A 14,616-nucleotide genomic window follows, 5' to 3' on the forward strand; every position below is an offset into this window, starting at 1 on the left:
GGGGCGAGATACTCTCGGTAGCTTGCCAGGCTCTCCAAGAGGGGTGGAGGAATCAAACCCGGGTCAGCCGTGTGCAAGGCAAATGCCCTACCTGTGCTTAAATTCACATATATTATGCATATGTTTGTTTTTAAATATAATTTTAGATTTATTTAGGAATGTGTGAATATATCTGCATATTTTAATTCAACGAGGATACATAATATATTCATATATATGTACACATGTATACTTAGTTATTGGCCATTTTAAATTATTTATTTTAACGGGATAAAAATAATATGACTGTGTCGGAGTGATAGTACAGTGGGAAAGGCATTTACCTTGAATGTGGCTGATCCTGGTTCAATCCCCGGCATTCCATATGGTCCCCTGAGCACCGCCAGGAATGATTCCTGAGTGCTGAGCCAGGAGTAACCCCTGAGCATCTCCAGGTATGACCCCCAAAAAAAAGCCAGAAATAAATAAACAAATAAATAAATAACATCCAGCAATGCTCAGAAGGCACTTCTTGCCCTAGCTTGGGGATCACGGAACCGTATGGGATGCCGGGAATCAAACTTGGGTCAGATGCATGCAAGGCGAAGGCTTTATCTGTTGTACTACCTCTGCAGCTCCAGCCTTGAGGTAGCACTGTAGCACTGTCATCCCGTGGTTCATTGATTTGCTTGAGCGGGTACCAGTAATGTCTCCCTTGGGAGGTTTGTTGTTACCTTGAGGTACCAGGATCAAACTCAGGTCCTCACCTATGCTAGGCAAGTGCACTGTTACTGAACCGCATCGCTGGCCTGATAAGGTTTTTTTGTGTGAGTGTTTTTTTGTTTGTTTTGTTTTGTTTTTGTTTTGGGGCCACACCTGGCCATGCTCAGAGGTTACTCCCTACTCTACACTCAGAATTACTCCTGGTAGTGCTTGAAGGAAGCTACAGAGTGCTGGAGATCAGGCCCGGGTTGGCTGTGTGCTAGGCGAGCACCCCACCTGCTGTGCTAGATCTCCCACCCAGATAAAGCATTTTTTAAATTCTCTCAGGTTTAGGGATGAGTTGTTGACTGTTTGCTTTATGGAAACTGCCAGACTACTCCCGAGGGGCTGCCCGGGGACTTTCCCGCCAGCTGCAGGGGCTTCTGGTTTTCCATCCCCTGCCCACACTTGTTAATACCTCTGTTAAGCCATTGCCGCCTGAGGGATGGTGTGCACAGGCTGCAGGTTTAAGCGGGCATCACGTGGCCCGGTCACCCTCAGCACCGCCAGGCCAGAGCAGCGTCTCAGCACCGGGCCCGAGCTCTGAGCCCCCGCTGCTGGTCCCGCCCCCCTGAGCACTGCTTAGAGGTAAACATTTTTTAAGCTATCAGAGCAGAACCAGAGCCGTAGTACAGTGGGTAGGGTGTCTGCTTTGCGTACAGTCAAACCAGGTTCAGTCCCCAGAATCCCATATTGTCCCCTGAGTCATCCAGGAGTGTCCCCTGAGTACAGAGCCAGGAGTAACCCCTGAGCAGGTGTGGCACCCCCTCAAAATAAAAGGATATCATAATTATCTGTAGCACTGTCATCCCATTGTTCATCGATTTGCTCGAGCGGGCACCAATATCGCTTCCATTGTGAGACTTGCTGTTACTGGTTTTGGCATATTGAATACGCCACAGGTAGCTTGCCAGGCTCTTATTGTATCTCTTATTGTGTCCATACAAAATAACTAATATTAAGAAGTAGAATTAGCGGGCTGGAGTGATAACACAGCGGGTAGGGCATTTGCCTTGCATGCGGCCGACCCAGGTTCGATTCCCAGCATCCCATATGTTCCCCTGAGCACCGCCAGGAGTAATTCCTGAGTGCAAAGCCAGGAGTAACCCCCTGAGTATCGCAGGGTGTGACCCAAAAAGCCAAAAAAAAAAAAAACAAAGAAGTAGAATTAAGTTAATTTAGAATGAATTTAATTCAGTTAAATTCATTCTTTTTTTTTTTTTGCTTTTTGGGTCACACCTGGCGATGCACAGGGGTTACTCCTGGCTCTGCACTCAGGAATTACCCCTGGCCGTGCTCAGGGGACCATATGGGATGCTGGGATTTGAACCCGGGTCGGCAGCGTGCAAGGCAAACGCCCTACCCGCTGTGCTATCTCTCCAGCCCCTTAAATTCATTCTTAATTATGTTAATTAAGTTCTTGGACAAAGGAGAAGAGGAATACCCCTAGGTGGTGTTTCTGCCCTTGAGCCTGGTGGGTGGTCAGGAAGGGCTTTCTTATGTTGAATTTGCTACTGGACTGGGTGTGGCGTCTACCCCCCAGTGCTGGGGAGTTAGAGGGACTGGAGAGATGGAGAGAGATGAGAGCGAGCAGGGCAGCAAGATGGAGCGCGGACAGACTAGCAAGGGGGACAGGAGAAGAATGTAGAATACAGGAGCAGGCACGTGGAGAGAGAGAGCCCAGGCTTCGAGAGGGAGCACGGAGAGATGAGCGGGAGAGACAGCAGGAGAGACAGCAGGAGACAGGAATGAGGGGCAGTGTGAGGTTAGAATGGGGGCCTCAGAGAGATGGGAACAGGCGCGTGGGGAGAATGGAATAAACGCAACTGATCAATCAACCAGCTTGGCCCTCGTTTTCTCCTTCCTCCACCCATGATGTGGCCGCCTCAGGAGGGGGAGTGGTCTGAGATTCACGGAACCTGGGCAGGGAGGGGGAGAGCCGCCTGGGCCTTCCCTAGCCGCCCAGAAACTATACAGGTTACCTTCGATATTTGAATCCAGTCCCACCACCACACATACCTGCCGAAAATGCAATGCTAGACAATGTGTTTTGTATTGTTTGTTGTGGATACAATAGAAGGTCGCACGGCTCCTCGCAGCTGTGCACTCTAGGAATTCTAAAATTTTAATAATTAGGGTCTGGAGAGATCACTGCAGCAAGTTGCTCAGGTCCAAGATTCATTTGTGTGTCTCTGGATCATGGCCGTGTGGGAGCTGAAGTAGATGGTGGCCATGTGTGGGCGTCATCCCAGAGCCCCATGGGGGCCGAGGGGGGAGGAGCGGGCCAACTCCTCCCCTGTCCCATGAGGCCTGGCGTTTCCCACCACTGCCACCCTTACCTGAGCTTTTTGTTGAGTTCTAGAAGATGGCAGTGACCGGGATTCCTAAAGGGCAGGCAGAGGGACAGCACCTGCCCCCAGCTGGAGTGGCCGGGCAAAAATGGCCTATTGCAAAGTTCAGAGCCATCTCTGCAGCAAGCTGCCGGGGTCCGAGATTCGTTTATGTGTCTCTGGATCATGGCCGTGTGGGAGCTTATTGTCAAGAATATCAATATGCCCCTCATTTATCTGTATTTTCCAAATCTATTTGTATATGAATCATTTTTCAGAGAGGAGAAAAAACCAAAAGGAAACATTGGGAGCCTGATCATTTTGTTTCTTTCCCTTCCAAGGGAGTTGCCTCTGGAACTGGAGGGGCTTTTTGATAAAGAGGAGGTGGATGTGAAGGTAGAAGACAAGAAGGATGAAGTCTGCACGTCCACCAAGCCCGTGTTCCAGCCCTTCTCCGGACAGGGCCACAGACTGGGCAGGTGAGTAGCCTTTGGTCTGCGTTTGCCAAAAGCAGAAGCTTGACTCATGTCCAGTCCCTTGCTTGTTACCATGGAGACCACACAGAGAGCTTATCCTTCCTCCCATGGGGAATGAAATTTCCTTTGTGACTCCTGTTTTTATTTGGAGGGAGTCGTACCCACTGAATGCTGGTGGCTGTTCCTCAGCACAGCACTCAGGCACAGGTGGTGCCAGGGATCAAACCCGGGACCCAGCCTCTGTAGCTTGTGTTCCAGCCCTGTGAGCCATCTCCCCAGCCTGTTAGTCTTCCTTCTTTTTCGTTATAACCCCAGGATTAATTTCTTGTCCTCCTTTTTTTGTTAGTTTGGGGTCTCCACCCTGCGGTGCTCAGGGGCGCCCCCAGTGGTGCCTGGGGGACCATGCAGCTCTGAGGATGGAACCTGGACCACCCATATGCTCAGCCTGTTGATCCATCTCTCTGGTCCCCACGGCCTAATTTCAATACAGAATTTATCTTTTCACTTAGAAAAAAAAAGAAATTGTGGGTGTCTCCTCAGGCCTTAGAGCTTCTTGGCTGGGAAGGTACTGGTTGTGCCCATGCTGGAGGCTATCATGGCCACGCCCGGTAACTGAGAAATGAGGTCTGACTTATTCAGGTGTTCTTAAAAGCAGGGCTGGAGATACAGCACGGGGTTGGTGAGGCATTTGACTGGCTTGTGACTCACCTTGGGTGGTGCTGGTTGTGCCCATGCTGGGCGCCATCATGACCACGCCTGGTAATTAGGTCTGACTTATGCAAGTGTTCTTAAGAGCAGTGCCGGAGATATAGCACGGGGTTGGTAAGACACTTGCCTGGCATGTGACTCACATGGCTCAATCCCCTGCACCACATATATCCCCTGATCACCGCCAAGAATGACCCCTGAGCACAGAGCCCAGAGTAAGCCCTGAGCACTGCTAAGTGTGGATCCAAAACAAAGCTATATTCATATATAAAACTATATATGAAAATCATATAGGTTTAATGATAAAGGTAATTGCTTAATGGACAAGCATGCATCTTACTTTGTTGTCTGGATTTTTAGTGCCACACCAAAAATTGTTTCGAAAACAAAGAGTATTGAAGTTGAGAACAGAAATAATTTGTCTCCTGTCCCACTGAACCCCCAAGAGCCTGTCACTAACATACAGATCTGGTTGGCCAATGGGAAAAGGATTGTCCAGAAATTCAACGTTTCTCATAGGTGAGTCTTATCGCATTATTTGTCTGACTTTGTCTTGGGGGGGGGGTCGATCCTGGTGATGCTTAGGGTTACTCCCAGAGGTGCAAAGGGGCTGGACCGTGAGGTGCTGGGGATGGAACCCAGGACTTCCACCTGCAAAGCACTCTTATCTTTTGCACCATCTCCTGGCTCTGTATTTTTATTTTTAATTTAAATTTTACTTCATCAGCATAACCTGTAGTTTAAAGTCTGCTAATAGGGCTTGGAATGTAGCTGAGTGTTACAGCCTATGCCTTGCATGTGTGAGACCTGAGTTATGTCCCTGGCACTACAAAACAATTATATATATATAATATATATATATATTATATATATATAAAACCACTGGGGCAGGGAGATGGTCCCATGGCTAAGGCACCTGTGTTCCCAGAGTAAGGTTGTGCGTTTGGCCCCAGTGTTATCTGCATGTGTTGATCAGGGTCTGGGCAGCACTGCTCTGAGATCCACCTCGCCGCGTGGAAGTTCCAGTCACACATCAGCCAGGTATGTGGAAACAAGTCATCTGAAAAACAAAAGACAAGAGAGTTTTGCACTCCTGGGGCCAGGAATTTAATCCCCAGGCAAGCACTACAACCAACATGAGTGAGAGCACCGCAGTGTGAGCACTTCATCCGAGTGTGCGAGCACAGCAGTTGGAGAGATAGGTGCCGGAAGCACCACCGCCATTGTTTTGGTGTGTGACCCCTGAGCACCACAACATCTGCAGGGGAAAGGGGGGGTGCTTGTAAGTTTCCCATCTCCTCCCCTCTCTCCACATACTTCGTGTATCTCCCCATCAATAGGCTGCTGTCCATCAGCAGGAGGGAAATGCCTGTCACTCGGCTCTCTAGATAGAAGTCTAGTGCCCCCGAACTTGTACCGACAAAGATTCAGATCCGCTTCCAGGTCTGCCGTTCCCTAGGCCACCATCCTCCCGCCCACAGCAATGCATGGCCTCGTCTGGGGTGAAATCATACTTGGCACGTCTCTGCTTGATTTTCCTGACTCTGCCTTTTAAAAGTTATTATAGACCAATTTTCCCATGTGATTTTTTTGTTGTTGTTCAGGTGCACATGCCTACACTTAGGGATTACTCCTAGTTCTGTGCTCAAATCACTCCTGGTGGGCAACATATGGAGTGTCAGGGATCAAACCCAAGTTGGCCTCATGCAAGACAACACCCTCCACACCCCCCTTTCTTTTTTATAAAGGGGGAGTACTGTAGGAGTATATAGGAGTACTGTAGGAGTACTGCTATTTAGTCAGCCATTGATTAAGCTGATTGAATAGCCCAGCCCCTTTTTAATTTTTTTAAATTTATTTATTTTTTAATTAGTGAGTCACAGTGAGGGTATAGTTACAGATTCGCACATTTTCGTGCTTGTTTTTCCCTCCTGCAATGGTTAAGAGCCCATCCCTCCCCTAGTGTCCATTTTCCACCACCCATGAACCCAATATCCCTCCCACACCCCCAGTCCCATCCCCCCACCCCACCCCGCCTCTGTAGCGGGGCATTCCAATTTGATATCTCTCTTTCCTTTTGGGTGTTGTGGTTCCAAATAGGGGCATTGAGTGGTCATCCTGTTCAGTCTCTAGTCTACTTTCAGCACGCATTTCCCTTCCTGCGCAGGATCTCCAATCACATATTACTTGGTGTTCCCCTCTCTATCTGGGATGACTTTCCCCCAGCGTGTGAGGCCAGCTTCCAAGCTATGAAGCCAACCTCCTGGTATTATATGCTACTCTTCTTGGGTATTAGTCTCCTATTCTGTTGTTCTATATTCCACAGATGAGTGCAATCTTTCTATGTCTATCCCTCTCTTTCTGTTTCATTTCATTTAGCATGATACTTTCCATGTTGATCCACTTATATGCAAAGTTCATGACTTCATCCTTTCTAACTGCCACATAGTATTCCATTGTATAGATGTACCAAAGTTTCTTTAACCAGTCATCGGGTTTTTTCCAGATTCTGGCTATTGTAAACAGTGCTGCGATGAACATATAAGTGCAGATATCATTTTGACTATACTTTTTTGTTTCTCCAGGATATATTCCCAGAAGTGGTATTGCTGGATCAGATGGAAGCTCAATTTCTAATTTTTTGAGAACCGTCCATATTGTTTTCCAAAGGGCCAGCCCCTTTTTTAGATGGTTCTTTCCCCCTGGTTTTTGGGCCACAACTGGCAATGCCCAGGGGTTACTCCTGGCACTGTACTCAGGAATTACTCCTGGTGGTGCTCAGGGGACCGTATGGGATTCAAGTCTGACTAATGTTCAAGTATCAGGGATAATTTAACTATTATATTCTACATGTTATAGAAGCATATGAGTGATTTGTGAAGTGTTGATGTGTAATTAACTTTATTTAATTTTTATTTTTAAATTTGTTTCATTTGGAGGCCATGCCCGGTGGTGCTTAGGGCTTACTTCTGGCTCTGTGCTCAGGGATCACTACTGTTTATGCTTGAGGGGCCATACAGGATACTGGGAATGGAACCCAAGTTGGCCGTGTGCAAGGCAGGCACCTGCTCACTGTCTTATCACTCTGACCCCTGTGTGGTTAACTTTAAAAGTGCTCTTTCACGAGCTGGAATTAAAGGAGTTCCCTGGCCCATGACCAATCCAGGTCCATCCCCAACACTACATGTTGTCCCCCAGCACCGCCAGGAGTGACCCTTGAGGGACTACTGGGTATGTCCATCCCCCCAAAAATGTGTAGGAATGCTAGTGGATCATTTTTCATTTATTTAGAGCTAATATGTAGATATAAAGATTTAATTATGGGGACTGGAGTAATAGTACAGAAGGAAGGGTGCTTGTCTTGCACACGGCCAATACAGGTTTGATGTCTGACATCGCCTACGGTTCTCTGAGCACCATCAGGAATGATCCCTGAGTGCAGAGCCAGGAATAAGGCTTGAGCACCATTGGGGTGCAAAAAAAAAACCAACTTTAATGATGAAGCTAGAAGATGGCTCAGTGGGCTGGACGACATGATTTACATGCAGGCCCAGGATCTCCTGGCACCAGGTGGTGGCCTGAATGCTAAGCTTAGAGTAGCCTCTGAGCACTGCACATGGCCCCGAAACCAAGACAGAAGAAAATAGGGGCCAGGGAGATTGTACCCGTAGGTAGGGCATTGCCTTGCACGCAGTGATCTGGATTCTGTCCCAGCACCTATGATATGGGTCCCTGAGTCCTTTCAGGAGTGATCCCTGGGGCTGGAGTGATAGCACAGCGGGTAGGGCATTTGCCTTGCACGCGGCCGACCCAGGTTCGAATCCCAGCATCCCATATGGTCCCCTGAGCGCCACCAGGAGTAATTCCTGAGTGCAGAGCCAGGAGTAACCCCTGTGCATTGCCGGGTGTGACCCAAAAAGAAAAAAAAAAAGGAGTGATCCCTGAACATTCACAGAGCTAGGAGTAAGCTGGCTGCTTATTCATAATTTATAAATAATAAATTATTTATTTTATTAAGAAAATAATTTGATGTAGAAGCTTTCTTTGTGCTTTACCAAAATAAAACTAAAAGCTATATTGATCCAGTATTGTTTCCTGTTCTACTTCTATATGTTTTGATAAGGACTAAAATATAACCACAATACCATGTCATAGATATGAAAATACGTAATTCCTTACTATTATCAAATATCTAAAAGTACTGGCCTTTTTGTTTTGGTGGGAGCATCACACCCAGTAGTGCTCAGGGGTCTCTCCTGGCTCTGCAACTCAGGAATTACTCCTGGCCCTGCTCAGGGAACCACATGGCATGCTGGGGATTGAACTCAGGTGGGCTGTGTGCTAGGCAAGTGCCCTACATGCAGTACGATTGCTCTGGCCCAGAGGCTTCAGCCTTTGATACATAACCCAAGTTGGCACCACAGACATAGCTCTGGGGGCACATGCCTAGCATGCGAAAGGCTCCATTGAATGTCTGCGCTCTGCCAGCACCACCAGGTATAATTCCTATAAAAATTTAAAACATTGGGGCTAGAACAATAGCACAGTAGGTAGGGCGTTTGCCTTGCACGCGGCTAACCCGGGTTCGATCCCCGGCATCCCATATGGTCCCCCAAGCACCACCAGGAGTAATTCCTGAGTGCAAAGCCAGGAATAACCCCTGAGCATCGCTGGGTGTGACCCAAAAAGCAAAAAAAAAAAAAAAAAAAAAAAAAAAAAATTAATGTAACTCATATGAGCAATTCTAGCATCAGAATTTGACTAGCATCAGAATTTAACTTCCCAGTTATCATTAAATGAGCAAACTCAATGGAGTCAGAGCAGTAGTACAGCAGAGAGGGCACTTGCTTTGCATGCAGCTGAACCAGGTCCAGTCCCCAGCATCCGTATGGTCCTCCAAGCCCCACCAGGACTGGCCCCTCAGAACAGAGCCAGGAATAATCCTGAGTACCGCTAGGTATTATCCAAAATCCTAAGCCATGAATTAATGAGCAAACTGAAGTGTTCACCCAACTACATATAACTTTGTCATTCACAATGCTTCAAGAATAATAAATAATAATAATAATAATAATGAAACCAGGGGCTGGAATGATAGCACAGCGGGTAGGGCATTTGCCTTGCACGCGGCCGACCTGGATTCGATCCCCGGCATCCCATGTGGTCCCCCAAGCACCGCCAGGAGTAATTCCTGAGTGCAAAGCCAGGAGTAAATCCTGAGTATCGCTGGGTGTGGCCCAAAAAGCAAAAAATAAAATAAAATAGTAATAATAATAATAATAATGAAACCAAACTCGAGTTTTCTCAAAAGTACCTGGTCTCTGCTCTTTTCCAGGGTTAGCCACATCAAAGATTTCATCCGAAAACACCAAGGACTTCAAGGAAATACCCCCTTCCTCCTGGTCACCGCCCTCCCCGTCCTCAGACTGCTGGATGACACCCTCACGCTGGCAGAGGCTGACTTACAGAATGCCGTGGTCATTCAGAGGCTGCAGAGCACCAGCGACCCTTTCCAGCGACTCTCATAGCCCTGGGTGTCCATGCACGAGGAGCAGGTGCAGAGACAGGATGGCCGTGAGCAGGCCGGGGGCTGGTCTGCTACCCCAGGCCCTCCCGATGTGTTGGAGTGTACTTCTCCCAGAGAAGTACCGTTAGGGAAGGAGAGAGGGCCAGAAGCTAGCCAGTGCACTTTTCAGGATGCTCCACAGAAAGAAAAGATATTTATTTTCAAAAACCATCTTCATCCTATTTGAATTTGGCAAATGTGTTCATAAGGTCATTCATTCAAGCCCCTTTCCCAAACAGTGGTGATTTATTTAAATGCCAAGCTATCTCAGATTTCAAAAATGGCATGCTAAAAAAAAAATTACACGTGGCAGGTTAAAGGCATCACTGTGATTCTTTTATATTGGAGACACAATCAAAAGGAACTGATTTCATCATAGCGAAGTGTGAACCACAAGGTGTTGTCAACTTGTATTCTCTAATGGCAAGATATAATCAGATTTCATTTGGCAGAAGTATCTGAGAAATATTTTCATTGAAGAACAAATTGTGTAGCTTAGTGTACTGTTTGTATACTGTTGGTCTTAACCTGCCTACTCATCTTTCTACATTTTCAAAAAGTAAACTTTTTTGGTCTTTTGGGGCTCATCCTGCCATGCCCAGGGTTACTTCTTAGGAATTGGGGGTGATGTGTGGTGTGCAGAGATCAAAACTGGTTCATCTGTGTTCAAGGCAAGCACCTCCCCCAATGTACTATCTTTCTGGCCTGATTTTTAAGAAAATCTTTTCTCTCAAAGACTTCCTATTTTATTTTCTTTAAAATCTTAGGGATTGGTGTACTGGAGAGATAGTATATCAAGTTACGGTACATACCTCTTGCACACAGCTAATCCAATTCAAAGCTTCGGCTCCACCAATGGTCCCCAAATGCTGCCATGGCACAGAGCCAGGAAACACTCTGAACGCCACTAGGTGTGACTCCTCACCCCCAAACAGAGAGATGATCACTTATCATTTCTAAAAATCACAGAAATTTGTTTTCAGCTAACATTTTAAGTTAGCCATTCTTTTGCCACGCTGAGAATCCAATGCTTATATAGTTAGATTTCTAATTAATATTTTTAGACTGTGTCACATAAAATAGTTTTTGCTTCTATACATCAGAGTCAACTTGTGAGAACTTTATAGGAATATTTCTTACTTTCTGATGTCACCAGGGAAAATATACTTTGTATTTTAGATTTTTAATAAAACTGATTAGATTTGATTATTTCACTGTCAGATGAAATCCCTTTACCTGAGGAATACGTTTACGACAATTTCTTACAAATGATCTATTGAATCAGATTGAAGAGAAGACACGCTGCTATTGTCTCGCAGCTGGTGGCCAGCCAGCAGGGATGCTCACTGGGCACTGAATGTCAGATAGGAAGAGCGATGCCCAAATTTTTGGTCTCAAGACCTTTGGTTTATGTGGGTCGTTTTATTACTATATTTTAAAATAAAGTTGTGAAATGTTTTTTTTAAAGCAAAAGCACATCTTATTAGAAGTCACGTCTGTATGAAAAAGGTATCTGTTTTCCAAAACAGCAAGGTTCAGTGAGAGCTATATCCTGCTGCTCGATTTCTGGCAAAGCCCCTCCCTTGCAAGGGTGACAGGTGGGCTCAGAGCTGCCGCTCCACCATCTGCTGCTGCAGTCCGGGCACGGAGCCTCTAGAAGGTGCTACTGTCCAGCCAGGACAGAATGGAAAAAGCAGGAATGTCACAGTAGGATGATGAGTCCTGATTTGATCGTGTGGCTCCCTGCAAGGACTGATTATATGTCAAGCCTTTGCGGAAGAATCTCGAGGGCCCAGGGAGATGGCTCAAAGGGCTGGAGCACAAGCTTCGCCTTTGCCGCCCTGAGTTTGATCCACTGCACTGCATGGTCCCCTGAGCACTGTGCTGGAAGTAACCCTAGAGTACCTCTGGGCACGGCCTAAATCCCCCCAAAAAACAATGAGTTGGGTGGATTTTTGAATGCCCCATTTTGGTGTCAGAGAGATAGTGTCGCAGGTAAGGCACTTGCCTTGCACACAGCCGATGTGGGTTCGATCCCCAGCACCCCGTGTGGTCCCATGCGCCCGCCTGGCTCTATCTCCGCCTGTTCTCTCTCCAGTGATTCTCTACTTTCCCCCCACAGGCTTCTAAACCAAGCCCCCCCCCAGGAGAGACTTGGTGCCTTCCGCGCCAAGCCCCTCCCACCCTCTCAGAGTCTTAGTAGTACAGTCAGGCGGCCGAAGCCCCTGCTCGCTGCCCTGGCTCTGTACTCAGGAGTTACTCCTGGCAGTGCTCGGGGGACCACATGGGATGCTGGGGATCGAACCCGAGCGGCAGCATGCAAGGCAAGCGCCCCACCCGCTGTGCTATTGCTCCGAGCCCAGGCCGTAATATTTCATGAGCCTTTTCTCTTTGGAGCTCTGGGGGGGACCTGCCCTGAGGCGTGTCTTCCCTGGAGGGCCACTGTCCCTGTGCTGTTCCCAGCCCCGGCAGGGCAGCCGACTGGGCTGCTTTTCCTTTCATCCTGTGCCCTCAGGTCAGCTGAAAGTCAGTGTTGTTTCCTGTCCGTGCTGTTTACAGCCTTTCAGAGCCCTCTCCAGAGACACAAAAACATTGGTGCTCTCTGTGTGGAGGGAGGGCCGGCGAGAGAGTCCAGGGGTAGGCGCGGGCCTTGTTGCCGCCAACTCCAGTTCTCCCGCCCTGCGTGGTCCCCCAAGCATTCCGGGGTGCAGCCTTAGAGGCCCCCAAGCACTGCCAGGCGGCCCAGGTCTCCCCGACACTGCAGGGCTTGTGCAGCCCCACATCCTCGGGCCCTTGCCAGTGAACCACAGGCCAAACTGGCCAAGAATCTCTGGGAGGACCCCCCCTCCCTTTCCCCGTCTCTTTAGCACCACTTGGGACGTCCCCACCCCACAAAAAAAAAACACTCCAAAAAACAAGGAGACAGGAAAATCAATAAGCTGCTCTTGGGGATAGAATACAGTATGATGATTACTGATCTGTTTTCAAGAACTTGGAAAAAAATATTTCATGTAGAACAATCATGAGGCATTTTATGATTTTCTTTTGCATACATCAACTTATAATTCTGCATGTATTTTTTCTGAAGGAGACTCTTGTTGGAAATACCTTTCTCGCACGTATAGCAGAGCAGCTTGTGGGGGGTTTCCAGTTTCTGGTTTAACCAAGATACACACTTGTTCTGCTCATGTGAAAACTCACCCCAGTGGGAACTGACATCAGCAATACCTTCAATTTCATCATTGTAAAAACATGCATTAAGGTGACTCTTGGGGCTTTTTACTTGAAGGTTTCAAAAGGATCAGTTGTTGGGCTGGAGAAATAACTTACAGGGCTTGAGAAATGCTTGCAAGAGAGGCCCGGGTGTGTTTTATTTTTGGTTTGTTTTTTGTTTTATTTTTGGCCCATACCCAGCGGTGCTCTGGGGCTTTTCCTGGCTCTGTGATCATGAGTGGTCCCCTAACAGTGCTTGGGGGACTGTAACCAGTGCTCGGGATCAAGCCAGGGTCGGCAGGATGCAAAGGGAAGTACGTGAACTCCGAACCTCCCCTTCTGAGCAGGCTCAGGCTTGATTCTTGGCCCCACGTGGTCCCAGGTTCCTCAGGGAGCAACTCCCCACCCCAGCACAAGAGCCAAAACGGTAGTGAAGTGTAGAATATTCCAGACATCTCGACTTTAGATAATGAACGGCACTTAGCAAGGGATGGCGGAATTGGAAAGCCTCTAAGGTGTGGAATAGAATTTGGTCAAAGTTGTTTCAAAACTCAGTTTCTTAAAACATCATCATTGGAGCTGATACATAGAATTGCATTTCTAATTTTACCAGTTCTAGATTATGAGTTAAAATACTATGCATTATCCAGGTCTTGAGTGATTTTTTGTTTCATTTAGTTCAGAATACTTTTGTTCATAATACTTTTCATTATGTTTCAACATTATGTGTTGAAATACGGTATGTATAGAGTATGGTATGCATATATTTCAGTGCCTTAAAAAGTATTTTGGAAGTAATCTTTTGCTAATGGATAAAGAACTGTTCTCTTAAGGATGAAATATTGTTCATGAAAAGGATCTGTGAAATAATTTACTTTCGGTTATAAAATAGTATTATATGTGAATGCATTTGTCATTTATTTGGCAAGTTCGTTCAGTTTGAGAATCAAGAAACATTTATTGGGTGCCTTTTAACCAATGTTACTTTATTTAAAATATTCAGATGTTATCATGCAATTATTTTAGTAATAGCTCAGTGGCTGTATTTATTTTTAAACCATCCTTTGTGTCCTTAGTTGAACTAATCTGAAAGACTTGGTAGGGTTTACTCTTTTGTTCTGTCTAAATATAAACCATTTCATTAAAAAGTTGCTCATCGCACTGAATCTTCTCCTGGAAGTGGTGTATTCATTAGACTAATATTTGGTCCTTTGTTGTTTGTTTTGAATGTATTTTTGGGTGGGTTGGGGTCACACCTGGCTTTGCACTCAGGAATTACTCCTGGCAATGCTCAGGGCACCATCAGGGATGCCAGGGATGGAATGTAGGTCTGCTGTGTGCAAGGCAAGTGCCCTATTACGCCAGCTCCTTTAATGTATTTCTTGCACAGAGGATTCACATTTGTTGTGGAAAATTATAAAACACAATATACTAAAGTGCAATTGTGTCTCCCACCATTCAGAGATGGCCACTGACAGCAATTCGCTGTGCAGGCTTTCAAAGAGCTTCAGCCTTTAGTTCAAACTAAAAGGTCAGCTTCCTGCTTATTGTGATCCTGTTTTTCATTTTCCTATGGAACCCT

At 46.7% G+C, this 14,616-nt stretch overlaps 1 protein-coding gene across 1 annotated transcript in view; it reads left to right on the forward strand.

Annotated features, from left to right (window-relative positions):
- The window catches only part of UBXN2A (UBX domain protein 2A), a 39,295-nt gene extending 25,090 nt beyond the window's left edge, over window positions 1–14,205 (forward strand). Inside the window, exons 5-7 of the mRNA XM_055121829.1 lie at window positions 3,413–3,550; window positions 4,616–4,774; window positions 9,591–14,205. Of these exons, the coding sequence (XP_054977804.1) occupies window positions 3,413–3,550; window positions 4,616–4,774; window positions 9,591–9,783 (490 nt within the window). The 3' untranslated portion in view covers window positions 9,784–14,205. The remainder of the gene's footprint in view (window positions 1–3,412; window positions 3,551–4,615; window positions 4,775–9,590) is intronic.
- The last annotated feature ends 411 nt before the right edge of the window (window positions 14,206–14,616 follow it).

The sequence above is a fragment of the Sorex araneus genome, chromosome X (genome assembly GCF_027595985.1).
Source record: "Sorex araneus isolate mSorAra2 chromosome X, mSorAra2.pri, whole genome shotgun sequence".
NCBI lineage: Eukaryota > Metazoa > Chordata > Mammalia > Eulipotyphla > Soricidae > Sorex > Sorex araneus.